This window comes from Cynoglossus semilaevis, chromosome 4 (genome assembly GCF_000523025.1).
Source record: "Cynoglossus semilaevis isolate Cse_v1.0 chromosome 4, Cse_v1.0, whole genome shotgun sequence".
In the NCBI taxonomy this organism is placed as follows: domain Eukaryota; kingdom Metazoa; phylum Chordata; class Actinopteri; order Pleuronectiformes; family Cynoglossidae; genus Cynoglossus; species Cynoglossus semilaevis.
Window position 1 is genome coordinate 17139219 of NC_024310.1, and position 20277 is coordinate 17159495.

General features: G+C 41.1%; 1 protein-coding gene and 1 long non-coding RNA gene across 4 annotated transcripts in view; one reads left to right on the top strand and one right to left on the bottom strand.

Moving 5' to 3' along the window:
* stx1a (syntaxin 1A (brain)) overlaps positions 1-20277 on the top strand; it is a 43949-nt gene that overhangs the window by 13160 nt on the left and 10512 nt on the right. For all 3 annotated transcript variants that reach the window (XM_008309696.3, XM_008309697.3, XM_025055110.1), the window contains exons 3-6: positions 3220-3319; positions 14078-14152; positions 16020-16093; positions 16344-16452. In XM_008309696.3, coding sequence (XP_008307918.1) covers positions 3220-3319; positions 14078-14152; positions 16020-16093; positions 16344-16452 — 358 coding nt within the window. The remainder of the gene's footprint in view (positions 1-3219; positions 3320-14077; positions 14153-16019; positions 16094-16343; positions 16453-20277) is intronic.
* LOC103378469 (uncharacterized) lies at positions 15358-18533 on the bottom strand. Its single transcript, XR_521514.2, has 3 exons — positions 18144-18533; positions 16007-16072; positions 15358-15905 (listed from the first exon to the last, which is right to left on the bottom strand). It is a non-coding gene; the product is annotated as an uncharacterized LOC103378469 (long non-coding RNA).

Here is a 20277-nt window from a genome sequence, read left to right on the forward strand (position 1 = left end):
TCACAGATGCATATCTGGGACTTTTCATGGAATCATTGTCTGGTAAATGTTGACAATTCACCAGTGAGGGAATGAAGAAATGGTTCGAATGAGGAGTGGTTTGGGTGAGGGGAAAAAAATGAAATGAGATGATGATGCTGATAGCTGGTGATACTGAGTGTGAAAGAAGGATGAGAACAAAGAGGTCGGACAGGTAATAAGACCTGACAGTAAAAGGGGAACGGTTTAAGGGCAGTGATGGAATAATCAGGCTCTAACCCTGAGTGGACGTGTTAATTGGGCTTTCAGTGGTGATCTATGAGGATACCTGAGAGCTGCTGATGCTGCTGATGCTGCTGATGCTGCTGATGCTACGCTGTCCATCCTTCACTTCAACCACATACATGAAAACTTGAAAACCGTCAGAGCGTGGATATTGATTTCACATTGTACTGGCATTTATGTGAGCTTCTATATGTGTGATGTGTGTGTGTGTGTGTGTTTCCGTTCTTTGCTGCATTAAGTTTAATAACAAAAGTACATGTGCCGCCCTGTGTCTGGCATTGACCTGTTTGTGTGAGTGGATACTCAATCACCAAAATCAATATCTTCATCTATATCTGCCTGTACTTCACTGGGAGTCCCTGAAGTCACCTCCAAAGGTGAATGTTTTTAAATCCATTTTAAAAGCTGCCTTATTATTCAGATCATACATAATTTTATTCATTTAATTTGCATTTAATTGCTAATTTTTAAAATTCTGTTTCATCGCCTTTTTCATCATTTATTTTATTTTGATTTTTTCTTTCTAATGCCATTAATGTTTTGGAAGTAAAGTAAATCTTCATGAGTTTTCCTCATGTATGAAAACACAAATAGTCATAGATTTAAACATAAATCTTTTGCAGGGAAAAAAAGTACTAGGAAAAATTCAGCCAATCAGCAGCACCTTTAATGACAGTAGCTAACACAACAGCTAACGTAAATGCTAAATGGTATGCATTTACTGGGAGATTTTCACCCCCCATACGCCAAACAATACCTCTGAAGTTATTCTGAAGAACATTCTGGAACAAATTTGTCATCTATGTAAAAAACAGTATTCATTTTTGTTAAAATATCCAACTTATCCAAAAAAATATGATTAATTGTTGCATTCCAATAAATTGTCGGTTTTTGCAGCTGTTTCCCCCTGAGCTCCAGTCTAACGTCCAGTGAGAACCAGGTGTAATGGAGTCACACAGCGTCATCATTGACTCTTATTAACCCTTATACAGCGGCTCACATTTACTCAGCTCCGCTCCCACTGCCCACGTCCCCACGTCCAGATTATAGCCTCCAGTCCTGTCACTGTGGGCGTGTGATGTGTTAGAAATTGTGGAGTAAGGTCAGGAATTCTGTACGTGAATTCAGGGGATGATTGCCCCACACAGGGTGATTTACATGTCCTCACTGGCTCAGTGTGACGCACACGAAGTAATGCACACTTTAGTCAGTGGTATGGCCTGTAGGATTCCATTCATTCGTCACACTCTGAGCAACCGTTTCTCACTGCGAAGCTCGGTGCTTTACACAGTGATGTCAGAGTGGAGGTAAGGAGGGCAAGAGGGAGTCAGTGCCTCAGGCGTCTGCCCATTTCCTTCACCACATAATATTTACCATGGGGTGGGCTTTTTATTAAACGCTGACATGACATCAGCAGCCAAATCATTAGTCTGGTCAACAGGAGATCAGCTCGTGATGACAGTTTATTTTTTTTACCAACGAAGCCAAACTTTCTCAATTCCAGTACACAATGTTGCATTTTTGGCATAACTAGAATAACAGAGAAAAAAACAGCTGTATCTGTTATTTTTGACACATTATTTTGGTCCCCGCTTGGACCAGGATTTGAACCATCAATCCTCTGAACGGACCAATACTCCCGTACCTAGAGACTTCCTCCAACCTTTACCTCCTCACAACTCTCTTCTCTTCTCTGACTGAAAGTGGTTCGTCTCTTGACACTGATTTCATCGTGCCACCTGTAGGCGGCGCTTCCCAGCGGAGCTCGGAGGACAGTTTTGTTGTTATTGCAGCTAATAAAAGAGATGATGGGAAATAAATAATCCCAGCTGTGATACAGAAAGAGCAGCAATGTGTAGATGGAGGGAAAAGACAGATACAGTAGGGAGAGCAGAGCTGCAGAAATGATAGGAGGAGACACAAAAAAATAAACCAGAGCCAAGCAGAGATATGGATTTTTCATGGAGATGAATCAATAGAGAACAGGCCAGTCTGCACTGGAGCAGGTGTAGCAGAGGTGGCAGTCATCAGAATTACATGACAGCCTGGAAAGGACACGGGAACTGATGAAGACGCAGGCAGATGTGAGCAGCTGCTCTTCCAGCTGTTTCTCCGAGTCCGACACAACACAGGTGGTAACGACGGAGGGACAGAAGGAGGCCGGGAGGCCAGAAGGAGACGCTGTAACATCAGACTTTGATGAAAAATGATGAAGACTAGAATTAAAAAAAAAAAGAAATTAACAATGTTCTGGACAAGAGCAACATGTGGTTCATCAGCAAAAATGAATTTAGTTGATATTTATATAAACAACAGATGTCCTGTCTAAGAAGGAATACAGGACAATAATACAGATCAACCACAGTTTGTATGAGAGCGGCTTGAGTGGCAGAGTAGTCAGGAAATACAATCAAGACATTTTGACCCCAAAATCAAACTCCCTCCTATTTGGACCCAGAATTTTAAAGAGGAGGAAATTATTGACAATTCATTCTATGAATGTTTGTCCCCAACCCCCGGTCCGGGCACTGGTTCCCGGTCCCTAGGTCATTTGGTACTGGTCAGAAGTAGGACACAGTGAAGAAATATACTTCAGTTTTACTAATTTACTTCATTCAAAAATCAAGTCATATCCCTTTACTTTTCCATTCAAAGATAATCTGACAGTCTTTCAGAACAACAGGTCATTCAGACTCTGACACTAACAGAAGAAAGATGTTTTATTTTGTGAATTTAATCATCCTTCAACGATGGCGCAGTATTACTAATCCGCAGTAACGGCTGATTCTGGCCCACAGGTCCTTGGTACAAAAAAAGGTCCAGTACAGCTATTTTAAAAAACAATTAATTCTGAGGGTTCATTGAGATTCACTTCCCCTTCTTTATAAATTTACCCAAAGGCCACGAGGTCTTTTTAGTTCTTCCTACTCACGTTGCATTTATCTTCCTCCACAGGTGGAGGAGATCCGAGGTTTCATCGAGTCTCTGGCTGAGAAGGTCGAGGAGGTGAAGAGGAAGCACAGCGCCATCCTCGCCTCCCCCAACCCTGACGAGAGTAAGGCTGTTTGTTTTTCATTCCATTTGATTCTCACAGGGTCACAGAGTTTCCTGGTTTGGTTGTGATGATTATCTAAGACATTGTATTGACATGGCTGTTGAAAACAGGCTTTTAAACACCGGGAGAATCTGGTCTTCAATAAACAACACTCATCACAGAATTTTAGGCTTTTAAACACCGGGAGAATCTGATCTTCAATAAACAACACTCATCACAGAACTTCCTCTGGTCAAAGGTGCAGAAAAAAATGACCATATAACAAGAAATGACTGATTTTAAAACAGAAAGGGCAGAAATAATACAAAGAATATGCTGAAAGCCACATCTCACAGAGACAGTTTGGCACATAATCCAACCTGTACTTGAAGTAGGACTCTGTGTTAAACTTCAACTCTTATTTTTGGAAACTGAATGCTCGTCTTCTGTCTCCTTGTGGAACTTTTGACACTTTTTAAAGTAAGTCATACTTCGTATCTATACATATATTAAGACGTTGTTTCCCAAAGACTGGGTCGCGTCCCTCAGGTGGGTCACAATGGATGTTTTTGGGGTCGTCGACTTATGGATACCTTTTTTACTGGTTCAGTTGTTTAAAACTTGAGTAATAATAATTGTTCAGATATCAGTTGGTCAACACTTAAATATCCTCATTAATGTTCAATAATGGTCAAGTACACCTTTATTTTGTGATTTAGGAATAATGTCTAGTGACTTGGGTCGCAAAGGTTTGTGACTTTTAAAATATGGGTCCCCAGAAACAAAGTTTGGGAAACACTGTGTTAAGAGACACAGACTGAAGTATTTTAGATGCTGGCTCTTTTTTTTAGGAAACGAAAAAACTTTGACATAAATAATCAATAAAATGTCTTTATTTTTTTTCTTTGGCCGGTTAACAAATGCTTGAAGCCTCAGGTACCTGGAGCCCAGTGGTTAGATTTCAGTTTCTTGTATTAAAGCCTCTCTTTGCTGCTGGTCATTAATGTGTCATAAAAACTGGGTTCATCACCGAGCTCTTAATCCTCCTACTGAGGCTGATTTGAAGCTTTTTTTTAAAGCTTCAAATCCTGTTATTGTTCAAGAAGAAGAACCAAACACTGGTCCTGAAGTGTCACTCTTCAGCTCAATGAACGCTGTCATTTTAATAATGAGTCAGAGAAGCCTTCGACAGAAATAAAAGAAGAGTCTAATCTAGTTCTCCGTGATGCAGTAAGATGTAAAACAGTTCTGGGACTGTTGCGTTACTTCACTAACAAAGGGATAATGAAGGTAATTAAGAGCAGTTTCCTCAGACGTTTCTACAGCCTGCTCCTGCGTTCTTTTATTCTTCCACTCACTCATTCCCTCTGTTCCCTCATCAAATACTACCAACCGAGTGTGCGGTGCTTCTCAGCTCCTCGTTTCTCCTCCACCTGTTTGTACCACTCACATCTGCACCGTGGACTACAATCCATCTTTCCTCCCTCTCTCCCACCGCCCCCACATCTGTGTTCTCTCACGCTTCTCCCTCTCTCATTTGTGTCAGGGCATTGACACGACGCCTGCACACAAAAGAGAGGGTTGGAGGGGCTTAACTTACAGCAGTAACAGCTCTCCCTCTGCCTGAGAGAGCATCGATCTGCCTGATGCTGCGGGGGTCAGAGGAGCCTCCTTAACCAGCCGCTGGTTCAGGGATGAGCCGCACTGAGACCAGATGCAAAGTCTCCCATAGGTTGACGTCTTTTACACCAACCTTTATGGTCAGTGTGTGTGGTGTGTGTGGCATCGCTGATAAATGCACACCAGTCAGTAGGTGTCAGGGTGGTTGATCCCACAGAGGTCAGGTCATTCTTCTCTGTCGACCTGTTGTGTGCTGGGATGGACCATCATTCACGTTCTCTGCTCTTGTCTTGGTTGTCTCTCTCTCTCTCTGTCTGTGTACATCGTCTATGAATACAGTCTGTACTGTATGCAAATGAAAACTTTAAAGCATTTGCTCTGAAAGTGGCGCCACAGTTGCAACCACAGTACACAGCAGGAAGAATTATTTTTGAAACAAAAACATTTCCCCACAGCGTGGAACCACAGTACACAGCAGGAAGTATTCTTTTACTTTCTTGCTGGATTAGATATTTGAACACAGGAAGATGGAGAGTTTATTAATTTGTGATGAATTAACATTTCTAAATATGAAAAAAAGTGTCTAATCCTAACGATGGAATTATTAATATGAGAAAATGTCGAGAGAAATATAAAAAAGAATAACTGAAAATGTCAATATTGATCAGTCTACAGTCCTGAACAATCCATTTGACTGTTGTGTCAGTCAGACTCAGTCGTAGACTCACTGACTCGACCATACTGCTCTGACACAAGCTGGGCCACCAACCAGAGGTTGAACCTCAACAAACACATGCTGGGATTTGATGAAGGGATTTTATTGATAGTTGCTTTTGGTGAAACAAAAACATTTCCCCACAGCGTGTGTAAATGACAACATGTGGTTTGACTGTGTATTAGACCGCCGACTAGTGGATGGAGGGTGAACTTATTGGACAAACAAATATCCATTCAGGATGACTGTTTATCTCTCCTGTCTTCCCACACGTCGCCCTCCGAGTCCTGAGTTAACCAGATCAGTCTGTGCTCCGTCCTGGGTGACTTTCAACGTGGAAAAGTTGGATCTTTTTAAGTGGTGTGTGTTGAGGCTCGGTGCCTGTGTGGGCAAGTTAACAGTAACAATGATAAATGAGGTGACGGGCTGCACGTCATCGTCGGTATTGAACCTCATCAGGGGCACTTCACTCTGATGCTGGGAAGGAAGACACAGATGCACTTTACATTTATTCTTAGAACCGAGCTTGACCTCATTTGGAGTTCTGGCCTGGTGGGAATTGGCTTCTGGTTTTTGCCGTGGTCAGGACACATTTCATAAGTGGAGGGTCAGAGGTCATTGGTGATTGGTTAATCTGCAGAGACCTTAAATCTTCCAGGAGATTAGGATTTTTTTTAAAAGCGTTGTATTAAAACATTTGTTTCAGTTGGTATTTTAAGGTGGTATTATAGGATTTAGGTGGTTTTGTAAATATTGTGTATTTGGATGTGCTTGTGTGTACTTCCTGGACTGACGAGTTACACACCTATATTATGCTATTGTCACTGTCACCTTTAACTGGCCCCTGCAAGTATTGCATTTCCTTGACCATTGTGACCGAACGTACCTGTAATCTAGGCTCCGCCCCTCGCCACAGCTCCCTCACATCACCTATCATCAATAGACTGTACAACACCATGATAAATAAAACTTTGTCACTCCTTCTCCATTTTATCTCGTGGAAATCCAAAACTTTTTTCAGTTGACAGACCTTTGGGTCCACAGTGGTTCAGTAGTAGCGGACCTGCTTGCAACCAATAGCTGGAATCAATACCACATGGACTTACAGTGGAACCCCTCGATACGAGCTCCCTGACGTATGAGTTTTTTAAGTTCTGAGTGAGCAATGATTCTGATATTTTCCTTGTGATACAAGGAAACATCGAGTTACGAGTGCTCAACCGAGCTCCATTATTACACTCACTGTTCCTTACTGGGTTATTTAACTAACCTCGTATCTCGTGGTTCCATTGTATTGAGTTATTATGACTTTGAGTTTATCTGAAAACTTTCTTGCCCCCAGGTTGAGCTCTGTTTCTTCATTTTCGTCTTTGTAATCACTCAATACACCCAATCGTGTCAGCCAAGTAAAAATAGCATGTGCTCCACAGCTGGGTGGAGCTGTACAATCAGCTACCACCAGGTGGCCAAGACGTTTTAAATGATGCCCCATTTTGCGACATAAACCACCATTTTAAAACATTTGTGATAATCAGTGGAAAACCTAACAGGAAACACTTTAGATTTGTGTTTGCTTGTTAGTCTCTCCTGAGTCACAGTTTCACTAAATTATGACTCAGGACTTCAGCTGCTGCGACAGTTTGTCAGAATGTTATTCCCTGAGTAGATGGACGCAGATTTGGTGAGACAAAAGAGAATGTTAATGTAAAAATCCCCCAAATACGAAGTTTAATCTGCACGCCTCTGCCATTCCACTGCAAATTCTAATTAGACTCCCTGCTGGAAATGTGCTCCTTATCATTAATCCACTCCACAGTCGTATTTGACAACATGTCCCACTGTGTTTTCCAACAGTCTGCTGTTTTTTCCCCCCTGCTCTCTCAGACATCTCAACCTCCAGTTTCCAAACAGCAGAATCTTCACTCCGACTCCTGAAAAGTCCTGGGCTCGCAGCTCGGTGGATGTTTGTTTTAATTGCAGCCTGAGAGTGTTACTATTTCTAGTGTCAGTTTTTGGCTGCGTGCGCTGCCTCCCTCTGGGTGCAGTTTGCCAAAGCTCCTCCACCGAAATTTGAAAAGTGTTGTGTAAGATGCCGGCAGTTTGTCTGCACTCTTTGTTCTTCCTCCACCCTCTTTTCACTTACACTCCCATCATACTGTCTCAGCGGAGGTGGTGTTGGAGCTGCATCTTTGTTCTGCGAAATAAGAATATCAATCTCCAAGTCATGATAAAGTGATTGTGAAGTTCACGTGCCAGACGAGGACATACGTATGGAGAGGTGGAGATAATGGAAGGTACCAGAATTAAACAGAAACAGCACTGCTCTGCTCTGTCCTGCCGCTGGTCATTACTGCCTTTATGAGATAAATGTCAAGAAACAATATTAAAAACCACATTAGACATGGACAGAACTAACCTGTTTAAGGCAGAGGATTCAAAGCGTTAGTGAAAAAGACCAGCAGTTTTTAAAAAACCTGGTCACAAACACTTCAAGTTAGATAATTTTTGAATAGTTTTTGAATATTTTAACAAAACTGCAGAACATTAAATGTAAAGTTTTCTAAAAAAAAAAATTCAAAATGTTAAAACTATCAAATTGGACCATTAGAATCAACAGTCTGCACTGAATGAATGGAGACAACATTCAAAGACACTGACTCTGATTAGGACTGAGCACTGACGTAAAACATACTGTTATATTTACAAATTAAATGCAGGGATAATGGAGTGTGTGTGTGTGTGTGTGTGTGTGTGTGTGTGTGTGTTTTATCTCCTTTTTCTCATGCGTCACATTCACACACCAGGACAAATATGAGTGATGTTTGAGCTCAGATTCACATTCACAGTGAAACGTCAGAGAAAGCTGGACTCTAGACGATCAATGAGGCGAGCAAACACGGAAAGCACTGGTCAGATATTGACATTGAGAGAGAGAGAGAGAGAGAGAGTGGGAGAGAGACTGAGAGATGAATGGAAAAGATAAATGGCTGAGCGTAAGAGTCTGGAATGGTAGCAATTTACCCTGAGTTATAATGGGAGGAGACAGAACGGCCATTGTGTCTCGTCAGTGTCAAGGTACCCTGATATCACATCTCACACACGCGCACACACACGCACACACACAGTGGTTTGTGTGGGTATTATTCCTTTTATCAGTCTGAGACACAAACTGACGGCACTTAAGGATTTAAAAAAAAAAAAAACCCTTGACGTGATGTCTTTCTGTAAGTGGATAAACGCTGGTGCTGCCTTAAGGGCAACGAGCTGAGCTGGAAGGTCAAGGTGACGTCCAGCTGAACATTCTTCTCTGAAGTTGTATCTACGTGACCATTTACCCTAATGTTCCTAATGAGTGAAGCAGGTGAAGTTCTGATCTGGTCTTGGACCTAATGACTCTCAGGTACCAGTGATGTCACTCAGCTCTGGTTCCATCTCTGACTCCTGACGTACAGTAACACTGTGAATTCCTGAATTTGCTGCGTCACTTTCTCAGTGTGTGTTTACCTAGACGAGATCGTACGCAGCGTACTATTGGCTAATACAATCTGTACTCGTATTATTGGCTAGTTGAGCATCCTCTTCTGTTCCTCACTCTAATTGGCTCATGCATCGTAGCATCTCTCAGCATCTGCCCTCGTCTGTCGGCCATTCTCTCGTTCACTTCGCTCTGCGTCGCCATTCTACAACTCTACTGTTTGGGAAGGGGGTAATACAGTCTAGGGAGGGTTAATAATAGCGGGGGGAAATATATACGTCAGTAATATAAAAACTATCTCACCTCTACGTCACGATTTGTCCTATTTCGCGGTGGGTCTTGGAACGCAACAACTACGATACAGTAGGAGAGGGATCACTGTGTATACTGTATACATACATACATATATATTTCTTTGTGGAATTTATTGACTCAGTCTGGTTTTCTGTAGTTTAATCAAAACAATAATAAGAAGAAGACTCTGTGCCCACTGTTGTCGGGTTTTTTTTTTTTTCGAAGCGAACACAGAGTCTTGTTTTAGAAGCAGCTTCATCTGGTGTTTGTGTGTTTGCAGCGTCAACAGGGACTTTTTTTCTTTTCCCAATTTGAGTGGATGCAATTTCAGTCCATGTCTCAGTCAGTGGGACTCGAGTGATTAAAATGAAACATTCTCAGGTTGTTGCAAACACCTGCAGCTTGAGCGTGGGGTTCATAAATGTAGATCAGTGTTGGAAATGAAAACTAAAACACACTGAGAAATGCAGCATGTAGTCACTGGAAAGTCTTCTTGTTGTCATTTCATATACTTCGCAAGGAACAGAACGGACTTTTGGATGGAATGGAATCTGACCAGGAAATATATATATTTTTTCAGTATATTCACAGCCCTTAGTGACAAAAAGCTGCTGCTGGAAGTGTTTTAAGTCAGTGCTCATTGGAACAGAGTTAGTACCAGGCACTGAGAAAATAAATTCACAGAGCCTGTTGTCTATTTTTATCAGTGGAAAAAAAAATCTGATTTGAAAAAAAAAAAACTGCAATAATAACAACAAGTCAGTGTTAGATTAAACAGTGAAGTAAAAGGCTGATAAAACAGTTACTAAGTTGGTTTAGAAAATCATCACGGCAATAAAAGATGGAGGTTTAGATGGATGGATGTTTGGATGGATGGATGGATGTTTAGATGGATGTTTAGATTGATAAATGTTTGGATGGAGGTTTGGATAAATGGATGGATGTTTGGATGAGTTGATGGAGGATTGGATAAATGGATGGATGTTTGGATGATAAATGGATGGCTGGAGAAGGCGGGGAACCTTATTGATAATAATAATAATAACATTGTTCATACACTTCACCAGGAAAACCACTATTTCATTTTTATATATTTAGAACCGATACAAAATCCCTGATACATTTTTGATTAACTGGTAATTATAGTCCATCACATCACAGTTATATATTTTAATGGATTAAAGGCTCTGCATATAATCATGTAATAATGATGAAAACAAAAGCTCAAAAGCTTGGATACATGATGGTGACATCACAAACTGCCCAGTGCTCCACCACTGTCACAATCAGCCAATCAGCCAATCAATCAATCCACTTAATTAAGATTTTATTCCAGCCGCTCAGTGAATCGGTTTCCCTTCGCTGTTGCTTCAGAGACAAAATCAAGTTTAAGATTGATTTTAAAGCTGAAGAAAATCTAAATCAAAAACTACTTCTACTACTTAAAGTAGAACTGAAGAACTTAAACTGTTAGTAGTACCTCGGAACAGTAACCTCCCAAAGTAAGAGCCTATCTGGATGGTCATTAAAAAACAATGTTTTTTTAAAGCTGGACTACACACATGTAAACATCATCTTCATTCCGAGTGCTGCCAAATATTGGTCGTCTGACTCCACCTTAAATCTCCTGTATGAGTAAACGACTCATTGTCACTTCATTTCCACATTTCCTCCACTTCTCCCCGGCCTTGCAGTCGGTCTCCGCCTCTCGCTTCCCGACTCTCTTTCTCTCTGTCACTTTTAAACAATGTGAGACTGGCTGAGAGGACCACTGCACTCATCGCCATAGCAACGCAGTCTTAATGATGGCGACAAGCATGACCTGAAGATTCCATTTGAGAGTGGCTGTGAGAGGGATGGAGTGTGAAGCCACAGCTCAATTGACTCCTCACTTTTGCCCTCTAATTTGCCTCAGGCTCACTCCTGCCTCCACTTATTGGGCAAACTCTCCACTCCTTGATAACGGCAGACAATAACGAGGCTGTATGGACACCTGATCAGGCAGTTTGGCCTCCTGTGTCTGATGACGAGGAAGAATTCCACTTCCTGTCCAAACACATTCACACACACAGAAACACACAGTGTGAGCCCTTTTCCTAAACTCTAAGACTTCCCCAGCTCCTAATCCTAATCCTAATCCTCACCCTGACTCTAATCTGATATGATTTCTTATTCTAAATTCAAACTTAATAATAATGGGGACCTGCAAAATGTCCTCACCACAACATTTTGTTTATAGAAAATACACACACACACTCTGACCTGACTTCATGTGACTGTACTGTGTGTTGCTAAGATGATCAGTGCTAATGATCTGGCTAATATTTAAAGGTGTAGTCAGTAGTTTTCTGCTATTCAACTCCATTTCTGCGGTTCAACTCCAACAAAGGTGTGATAGTGACGTTTGAAACCGTTTGCCATTAATTTGTCAACCGTACGCAGGAAAGCACACCTCAGTGCAGCGGTGCTAAACACGAGGTTCGCGGGCTGCTTTTTGCCCACTAACCACAAACATGCGGCCCGCAACTGGATGTCAGTATAATGTGATGTGGTCACCCACTGGTTTGTTTTTTGGCCCTTCAGTGAGATGGCAGTGGCAACAGTGCCCCCTAGCTCAATTTAGTTTGACACCTGCACCTTAGTGAACTTTTAAAAATCCATCAGCTTCTGTCCTGATGTATGAACAAAAGGGTTACAATTGATGATGTATCACTGCTTACAGTACATAACACTGATGTTCCTTGTCTACAATTACAAAATCTATTTTTTTCCAGGCTCTGTGCCATTTCTGCCACCCAACATCCAAATAAGATGTTTAGTCATTTTGGGTAATTTTATTCACTGACAGAAAAATATCTACTGTATGTGCAGAAACTATTTTAACAAATGGAGCTTCAGGATATGGTCGTTAGGGTTTTGGGGTTTTGACGTAAATCAGTGTAATTGAGACATACGAGACCGGTGAGGAAACACAGCCGCTGATTAGGCAGTCCGCAAAACTGCTCTTGTTATCCCTTCGTCTTCCAAAGTGCAGGACAACACCAGGAAGTACGCCGATTTATCTTGTGTTGTTAAAATTCACGTCTGAGCCTCTGGAGGTTTGTTCTTTTCGCCGTGTTGATGGTGAAGAAGCCACAGAACAATTAATGGGCAATTCAGTATCCTTCTCCTGTTCTTCACGAAGGTGACCTCGTTACAGTCAGATTCTAAAATCTTCTTCTTTATATATACATATAAATATATATATACATACATATTACGGGACAATATATTGCTGATTACTGATATTATCTTCTAATTTGATGTGTGTTTATATCAATATATGGATACAGTGCATGTATATAGTTGTAAATATATATATATATTATGTATATGTTTGGATTTGTTTTCAGACAGGATGTCATTGCACACGTTCACACCCACTGCGCTGATGTTGGCTGATATGAGAATACGTTTGTTAAGCAGATTAAATGCTTGTCAAGCCTGCGCAGCTCTGTGTGTAGAAGCTTCAGCGTCCCAACAGAACCATTAGCATTATCACAGCAGCCAGTCATGGGGATAATATTCTGTACTTCCTCTGGTTATTGCGTGTTTATGAGTTTTTGTGTTGTCAAACCCGGTGCCACAGCCGTCCTTCCTTCACTGTTTTAAGACGTTCCAAACTCCGGCGCTGTCACAGCCGTCAGTCGTGCAGTGTTAATGTACCAGTGTACCAAATGAGATCAGGGGACTGTGTCATTCTTCTGAGTTATTTCCCCCGTCAGACAATATGCAGATATGATGTTTGAATAATTTAGTAGTAATTGAAGCCTCATACTGTGTAATCAAATTATCCATCATTCAGACTGTGCTTGTAATCGTACACAGATGTTTGCCATAGGTTTCAGTGCGTGGCATCTGTTCTCTGTCCTGGTGGTTTATTATGCATTTGTAAAGATAAGAAAAAAGAAACACTTCTCCTTTATTCTAGAAAAAATATATTTGTGTTCAGACTGTCAATCAAAAATACATTAAAGCTCATGAATGTCCCTACTTAAATTTTGTAAAAAAGTTGTAAGTCTGAAACAAAACCAAAGTACATTTGATCTTTGGCTGATCCTCTAAACTGCTAACTTAGCTATTTAAAGCTATTTAATATTTTGAAAAAGCATTATTTTATACTGCATATTAGAAAATTCAAAACTAAATAAAGTCCAAGTTATACTTGAGAAACTGTGCTCATTAATTTGAGGATTTAGGCTATAAAAAAGTTACAGATGATTGAATTCTAAATTAGCATTAGCCGTCAACATCTTCCTGTAGCTTGGAGCCAACCTGGTCTTCCATAAATACTTTTTTAAACCATGTATTCTTGCGTTAAACATGATAAATTGCTCTATTATTGTATTTGATGATTGTATGTGTCGTGAACAGTGAACTCCTCTGGAGGCTGTGGTTCAGACGCTGTTCTTCATTAACTGCTGATTAATTAAGGTTTATTCAAAGTGTAGTAGTTTGTCATTTTTCAGCCCCGGGTGAGTTTGAGTTTAAGTTAAGGAAATTTATATAAACTTTTAACCAATGAGAATGTCACACTCATGCTGTGAAACAGGTGTAGTTACGATGGTAAGTTATAAATGAAGTTAAATCAAATTCAAATGTTTGATTTGTTTTCGTTCATCTCTTCTCTCCTCAGAAACTAAGGCTGAGCTGGAGGATCTAATGGCCGACATCAAGAAGTTGGCCAACAAAGTGCGGTCCAAATTAAAGAGTGAGTCATTTCTGACTCACTGACAGTAGATTATTCATGATACACAGACAGTCTCACATGTTGTCTTTTTAAAAAAGTTATAAATATAATAAAGTAAAATGAAATGGGAAAACTCAGTGAATTAAAATCCAACTTTTTTTTAGATAATTCCTAAAAGTTGAATGTATCTGATTTTTACATTTCTATGTGGCTATTTTCTTCTTTTCAAACTGATTAAAAAAAAAAAAAACATGAGTCAGTGAATAGACTCCTCAGTCAGCAGTAGATCTGCTGCTACTCTCTGCTAAAGTGTTAGCTGTGACTCACAGGCACAGGCACTCAGATTTACTTTCACTTCTGAACATTAAATATCTAATAGTTCAATCACACAGTGTCGGTGCACGTGTGTGTGTGTGTGTGTGTGTGTGTGTGTGTGTGTGTGTGTGTGTACATACATATACTTTATGCATGTACAGGTGAGTCCAACCTTCTCTTCCTGTTTACCTCATGGTACGTCATGTGGTGCCTTTGTGTTTGACACAAAAAACAGTGGAGTGTCGATCTGCTGGTATCTCGAAAGAATTTTCCACATTAAAAATAACAGCCAATTAATTCCAGCCCCCCAGAAATATGCTGGTAATTAATTCAATTAAAATCCCCCCATCTAAACACCAAAAACATAAATAAAAACAAATACATTGATAATATAAAATAATAATAATGAAGAAAACATTTTATATCATTGTTATAAATATGGGTAAATAACCCTTTGAGGGACAGTGTTGAGTGAAAACATAACGAGGAAATATCTTGCTAACGCTTACTCGTAACTTGGAAAACTCGTATCTCACGGCCCCACTGTAATTCCTTCCTTATAGTAAGGCACAATTCCCTGGAGTCGGTCTGCCTGCAGGGGCTCAGGTGGCAAAGAAAAGGGATTAGAGATAAAATACCTACACAGTATATTCAGGGAAGTACAAAAACAACATCTGAGCAAAGAGCTGCAGGATAATGGCCTCCATCCCTCATCCTGTGTGTGCCTTACGCACATGCGCACTCATACACACACACACACAGTAAATATAGCAACAGCAACGTGTGGAGCATTAATGCATGTGCACTTATACACATGCATGACACCAGTGCTATCAGGTGGAACAGGTTCTGCCTGACAAAGCTCCGGCTGCGTCGCCACAGATCACGTCAGTGGTTGCCACAGGATACTTTTGCATCTGCGTTTGTGTGCAAGTGACCTCATCGTAGTCAAACTGCACCCAGGGACAAAATCATGTGTAAGAACTGAGCTGCTCCATTTCCACCGACTGTTTGTAGTAGAGCTTGTAAATGTCGTATGAGCAATTTTTAAAGCAGGTTAAAGAAGAAAGACTTTTTTTTCTCACAATTACAACGAAAATTGTAATATTTAACAAAACAAAATAATTGGTAGTAAATACTTGTACTTGTATATCAGAATACAATCAGCATATATTTTAAATGCGCTACATTTCAAATACAACTACACAGGAGAGATATGGCTAACACACTTGCCTTACAGGAAGAAGGTCACGGGTTAGATCCCAAGTCTTTCTGCAGGATCTGAAAGTCTCTATTCAGGCTGTAGAGACCTGCACTACTCTAAGTTGACTACAGGTGTGAACGTGAGCGTCAATGTTCATTTGTCTCTGTCTTGTCTTGTGATGACCTGGCGAATGGTCCACCACACACCCTGTCCTCCTGCGGTGACTGCTGGGTTTGTCTGCAGCTCCTTGTGAAGCTGAAAAGAATTAAACCTTATTTGATAAGATGACAATATTTAACTTTGCATAAAGGACAAACATAAACATTCCAAACAGCTGCTAACACATAACTACCCACCGTGTTCATGCAGGTATTCAACAAACCATCGAGCAGGAGGAAGGACAGAATAGGTCATCGGCTGACCTGAGGATACGCAAAACACAGGTAGGGGTCAGCAGCGAGAGTCAAAAACGAACATGGAAAAGTAAAAAAATTAAAGAGCATGAATCACATTAACTGCCATCATGTATAATCGAGAAAAAAAACTGTAAAAACTGTCTGTATCTTCTAGAATATCTTTGTTTTTGCAGGTAAAGTCTTTGGTCTTTTTACGATGTGAAATGGTCACAAACACTGTAAGGTTTTCGAGTCAATCATTTCAGTGTGTTGTTGACTTGTTGTGGCTCTTGTGCAGCACTCCACGCTGTCCCGGAAGTTTGTGGAGGTGATGTCTGAATACAACACCACGCAGTCAGACTACAGGGAGCGCTGCAAGGGACGCATCCAGAGGCAGCTGGAGATCAGTGAGTAGGCCTGCACCATACACCAACAATGTCAGGACATCCAAAACATCTGCATTAACTTAGTCATTTGAACTGATGTCCATGGAGTTATTGATGTTTTTAGTTTTCAGATCTCTACATATTTTGGGAAAAGACCAAGGGGTTATATCTGATACAATGATCTAGTTGCTGTAGTCTAATCCCACTGCATCACTAGTAATACCAAGTAATAAGAAGAGCTACTTGTTTGACACAGACTTACCAAACAATAATAATTATACATTCTGGGACATACAACAGTACACACTCTTCTTACCATTGTCATTGATCCCATTTGAATATCACTGCAAGTGGAACTGATTCCAAAAGTACAGTAACAGTACAATTGTTGACCCTCTTGTTGACTAGCTTTGTTTTTAGAACATACCCCACGGGCACCTTAGGGGACTACCAGGTGACCCCAGGCACCACATTGGTGACCTCTGCTTCAGGGATTAGATGTCATGTTAGTACTACCTTAGTAAATGTGTATTACCTTTCCATAAAAAAGTAAATTATGGGATGAATCAGAGAAAACACAGCTTCAGAGCTGTTGAGTGTGCATCTCAAAAACACCAACATTTAAATTTGGACTGATCTGGACCAATCAGAAAATGTCATAAAAAGTATTAGTAATGAAATACGATGGCGGTCTAGTATCCATATACTCACTGTTTACTTACTCAGTATGAAGCCTGTTTAGTTGAACACAACGCTGATATATTGGCAGAAATTTAAGAAAGAGACACAGGAAGATCTCGGTCAACACCTCCGAGCCTCTCTTATTTTAGTTTTTAATAACTGTCTGCTGCCACCTAGTGGAAGGGTAGGTCATTATTTGCCTGTTCATAGACAAATAAAGATAAATTATTTGCAGTTTTTCAGACTAATTGTTTTAATGCATGGTATATCTGAAGACCTTTAGTCCCTGACCAAGCTCTGAGACCATTTTCACATGGTCCAAATAAAGATAGCTCCGTCAGGCCCATCTTTTTTTTTTTAATGTATTTCCTTTAGTTGGGGTAAGCTCATCCTTTCCATTGTTTATGTCTGTCCTGTAGGTAACACACAGCATTAGAATGATATCACATATATCTGCCCACTGTTGTGGTTCACTCAGTCTCATCCATATTTTGTTCCACATTTGCTCGGTGTAATGTACCAAAACAACCACGCTCACACTCTCTCCGCTCTCCCAAACACATAGTACATCACCCACGCCCACACACGTATGCAGGCACATGCCAGGTACGCTGCAGCCCAGATCAGAGCTGCTCACACTCGTGTCACACCGACTGTTTAATCAGCTCTGACAGGTAGTGGCTGCCAGCCCTGAGCTCCTGGACCAGGCCGCTGCTACAGCTCCTGCAGCCCGCTGCACTGTGTCAGAGTCGCCTCGAACACGCTGCCACACGTTCACACCCGCGTTTACACATATGTGATACACTGTGAGTCATTTTCTGGTAATAGCAGAAGGGATCAGGGGCAGTTATGTTACAGGAGCGCTTAGCTTTTATATGCAATTTCCTCTGTCCATCTGTCACATCAGAGTGGACCTGTGTTAGCCACGGCTGCATGTGCTAACATCAGCCGAAATACAGTAAAGAGAAAAAAATCTGATCCTCCAACCCACCTCGTGGATCAGATTAGACACATATACATTCCTGACTCACTTTTTCCATGAGCTCGTCCCGATCCATTTGGTTCTGTCAGCTGGTGGAGTCACAGGAGGCCTGAGCTGATATCACCTGTCGTCAGGGAAGGGATTAGAAACTCCACACAGCTGAATGAGCACAAAATGAAAAGAGAAATTAAATCTTTTTTTTTTTTAAATATGTAAGGGTTTCTATTAGTTCTTGTTCCTGTATAGATTAAACAGTCAGGTTTGACTGAGGTTTAGGAGCAGAAAAGCTGTTTCTGTGCTGTCTGGGTGTCTTATTTGTCTGGGTGTGAATCAATAAGTGTGTCACACACACAGGGGACTCCGGTCTGGTCTGTCAGGTTCAGTATTGATGTTTCCTCCGTTCCTGTTTGCCTCTGCTCAAACCCTGCTGGATGCAGGAGATAAGAGGGCCAGGTAAACACAGCTGTGACTGATGTTAAACACCACGTCATTTTAAAGACAGAAACAGAGACAGGGTTCAGAGCTGGTTGAATGGACGGACGGACAAAGAGTTGGACCGACGAGCAGGTGCACAGATGATTATAGAGGACAATTTTTAAAAAGTCTCCAATTAGGGTTGGTGTGTCAGGACAGACATCCAGGATTAAAACTTTTCCAAATCACACACCAAGTCTTCCAGTTTGAATGATCTAAACCAGGGGTGTCGGCCTCATACAACCTAATTAGATGTCAAACGGGCCGGACCAGTCCAATCATAACATAATTAACTATCAGTAACAAAACACCCATGTTTTCCTCCTTTATTTTCATGCAAAGAAAGTACAAATATAATATATTTTTGTTGTTTCTTTATTCATATTTAATTAAATGTAATTTTACAAAAAATATCCTGAACATGAAGTGAAGTTTGTGTATTTTTCTTATTTTCTAAATCCATCAAGTGACCTGTTTCTGGCCCATGGGCCGTAGGTTTGACCACCCCTTAACTGAGTTTAGACTTAGGTCATCTAAACCAAAGTCTAAACCACAAGTTCAGGTTTAGACAACTTAAAAAACAAATTCCTGGCTAAAACAGTTTAAACATAGGTCCAGTCTCACAGGTAGATAATCTAAAGTTTACATGAACTAAACCTGATTACCTGCAACTAGGACCAAAGGGTTTAGGTTCAGATAATCTGATCCAAGGGCTGATATCCAGCTGGTCTGATTTTGGAGCTTAGATGATCTGATCTAGACAAATATTTGATTTAAGTACATTTGTTTTTCATCAACACTGGGTTATCAGCATAACTAAGACATTTCAGTCTCTTCAGAGTTCAACTGTTATTCACCCTTAGAAGCATCTTTTTCCCTGAGTTACTGTCAGGCTGTCCAGAACATGTCGACAAGCTTTTCCTCCTTTCTTTTCTCTCTGTGTTCACAGAAACCACTCATTCCTACAGCCTGCTCATTCATCTACAGTCTCCTGCCTTTTGCTTTTTCTCTCCTCGTTCCTCCGGGGCTTCGCTTCGTTTGTGTTACATAACAATGGAAATTTAATAATTCTGTTACTGGTAGCAACATGGTATGAATGATTTAATAGCCCATAAACGCCACAGCAGAAGTGAGACTTGCTTTGCTTTATGTTGGGCTTCTCGGGGCATGGGTTTCCATGGTAACAAATAAGAACCTCCCTCTGAGGCTGTCAGAGCTTAAAAAAGGCCATTGATGAGTTTGTGTGTGAGTGTGTGTGTGTGTTGAGGGAATAGGGTAGGGTAGTACTAGTGTGATCTTTTTTTTTTTACACAATTATCCATGACTCATGGTCCCTCTTCTCTGTCCTTCACCTTTAGCTCCAGCCTGCTCTGCTGCCGTAGTTTCAGGCCTAGTGGCAGATAATTTATGATCAGAGAGGTTGGGGGTGAGAACAGGGGATTGATGACAGTAATGTGGGTGAACGTGGTGTCTCACACCGTGAGCGTCGCCGCCTGCTGTCACTGTGAAGAATTGCTGAGCTCGGCCACACCACATCCGTGTGCGGTTGAACCGCAGTGGAATACATGAACACGAAGATGGAGACAGATGTTTGGCTGCACCTTCATCTGTATTCTGGCCTGGACGGCAATCACTGCCTCTGAATAGCCACCATTATGTTCGGCCATCAGGCAACCTGCTCTGTCACTAACCCTCCCCCCCCCCCCCCC